Source organism: Apaloderma vittatum, unplaced genomic scaffold (assembly GCF_000703405.1).
Source record: "Apaloderma vittatum isolate BGI_N311 unplaced genomic scaffold, ASM70340v1 scaffold26612, whole genome shotgun sequence".
Lineage (NCBI taxonomy): Eukaryota > Metazoa > Chordata > Aves > Trogoniformes > Trogonidae > Apaloderma > Apaloderma vittatum.
Window position 1 is genome coordinate 13,611 of NW_009702292.1, and position 1,363 is coordinate 14,973.

Below are 1,363 nucleotides of genomic sequence, written 5' to 3' on the forward strand. Positions count from 1 at the left end.
TGGTACATAGCCTCTCGCAGGGTTTAACCCTTAATGCAGAGACAAATCATGCCACGAGTAGTAAAGAGGTGCTGGAGAAGAGATCAAGATGAGGATTGGAACGCAGGAGCCAAGACGCTCTTGAGATTTATTTTAATCGGAGTCTCTGTAATATCTAGACAGTGTAGTAACCCTGGCCTGTGTGTAGAAAGTCCTGCAGTGCACAGGTGACAGGTAAAGTTTAAATACACAGCACCGTACTGCTTCTTCAGGTCACTCTGCTTTTACCTGCAGAAAGTTACCTTCATAGTAAGCTCTTCAAATAGCGATTCCACCTCTTTTTCTGCACATTTGTTGAGAATCATGCAATTGGGTGTTCTGCCGAGTTCCTCAGTGCCACCTGGTGGCAAGGAGCCCTCCTCTTGGGCCTCCCTGGCGTGAGCTGCTAAGGGATGGCAGCAGCCTGGATTATCAGATGCATGGTGTTTCCAGTCTGTCTTCATGCTTTTTGTAAAGATTTTGCTTTTAAAATTTGTTTTTTCTTTCCCAAATGCCTGGGAAGGCTGTTACTGCCACTAAAGGGGGCTCAGACAGCCTCGAGTACCCTCCAAAGGCTTTCTCTACAAAAGCAACAACAAAACAAAATAGGAAAAAAAGATAGAAGGGATTAAAGACTTTAGTAAATGGACGATATTACTTTTTTCTGAGCTTGTCAGCTGGAAACAGCTCTCCTTCCAAGGTGTTAAACATGTAACAAACGCCACAGCAGTTCCCATAGTGGGTCTGGTATGTCTTACCGACACGAGAGCAGGTTTTGTTTCAGCAAGCTACAACCAAGGCAGGTTGTTTTCTTTCAACCGAGAGAATAGTCTCTTGAGCTGATATTTTTCGTAGCCCCTGGATGATGTTTCAGGGATACAAGTATATGCTGTCGTGGCGTTTGCCACGCGTATATTTAAACCTTAGGCACTTAAAGAAGTGGCCAGATGATGTCCAGGCTGAATCCACCGAGGCATCCTGACAGCAGCACCACCCCGCCCGGCACGCAGCGAGCCTTGCGTAAGCTGGCTTGCTGTTGGGAAATCCAAGGGGTGGTTTTGGACCGTGGTTCTTGAATGGGGTGAGGTTTACGGAGACGACTGGGACTTGAGTTATCGCCCTGCTACTGCCCTGCCCGCTGTGAGGTCTGTGTGCTCCCCGTAGGTGCGAGGATGAGGAGGGTTTGGGAGCATCTCTTCGGAGCCTGTCACACTAGGGGCTGTGGAGGGCAGCGATGGCAGGGCTGAGGGTGTTTGTGCAGAAGAGGGGTGCCAGCTACACCCTGGCTGTTGCAGTGGATCGTTGCGATCACCCAGATGCTCCTCTGAGGGCCCAGGGCAGGCAG

The 1,363-nt window shown here is 49.4% G+C and overlaps 1 protein-coding gene across 1 annotated transcript in view; it reads left to right on the top strand.

The window, feature by feature from the left end:
• The window catches only part of PPP2R4 (protein phosphatase 2A activator, regulatory subunit 4), a 13,164-nt gene extending 11,930 nt beyond the window's left edge, over positions 1 to 1,234 (top strand). The window contains exon 8 of the mRNA XM_009879508.1: positions 1,183 to 1,234. Coding sequence (XP_009877810.1) covers positions 1,183 to 1,234 — 52 coding nt within the window. The remainder of the gene's footprint in view (positions 1 to 1,182) is intronic.
• Positions 1,235 to 1,363: the final 129 nt, after the last annotated feature.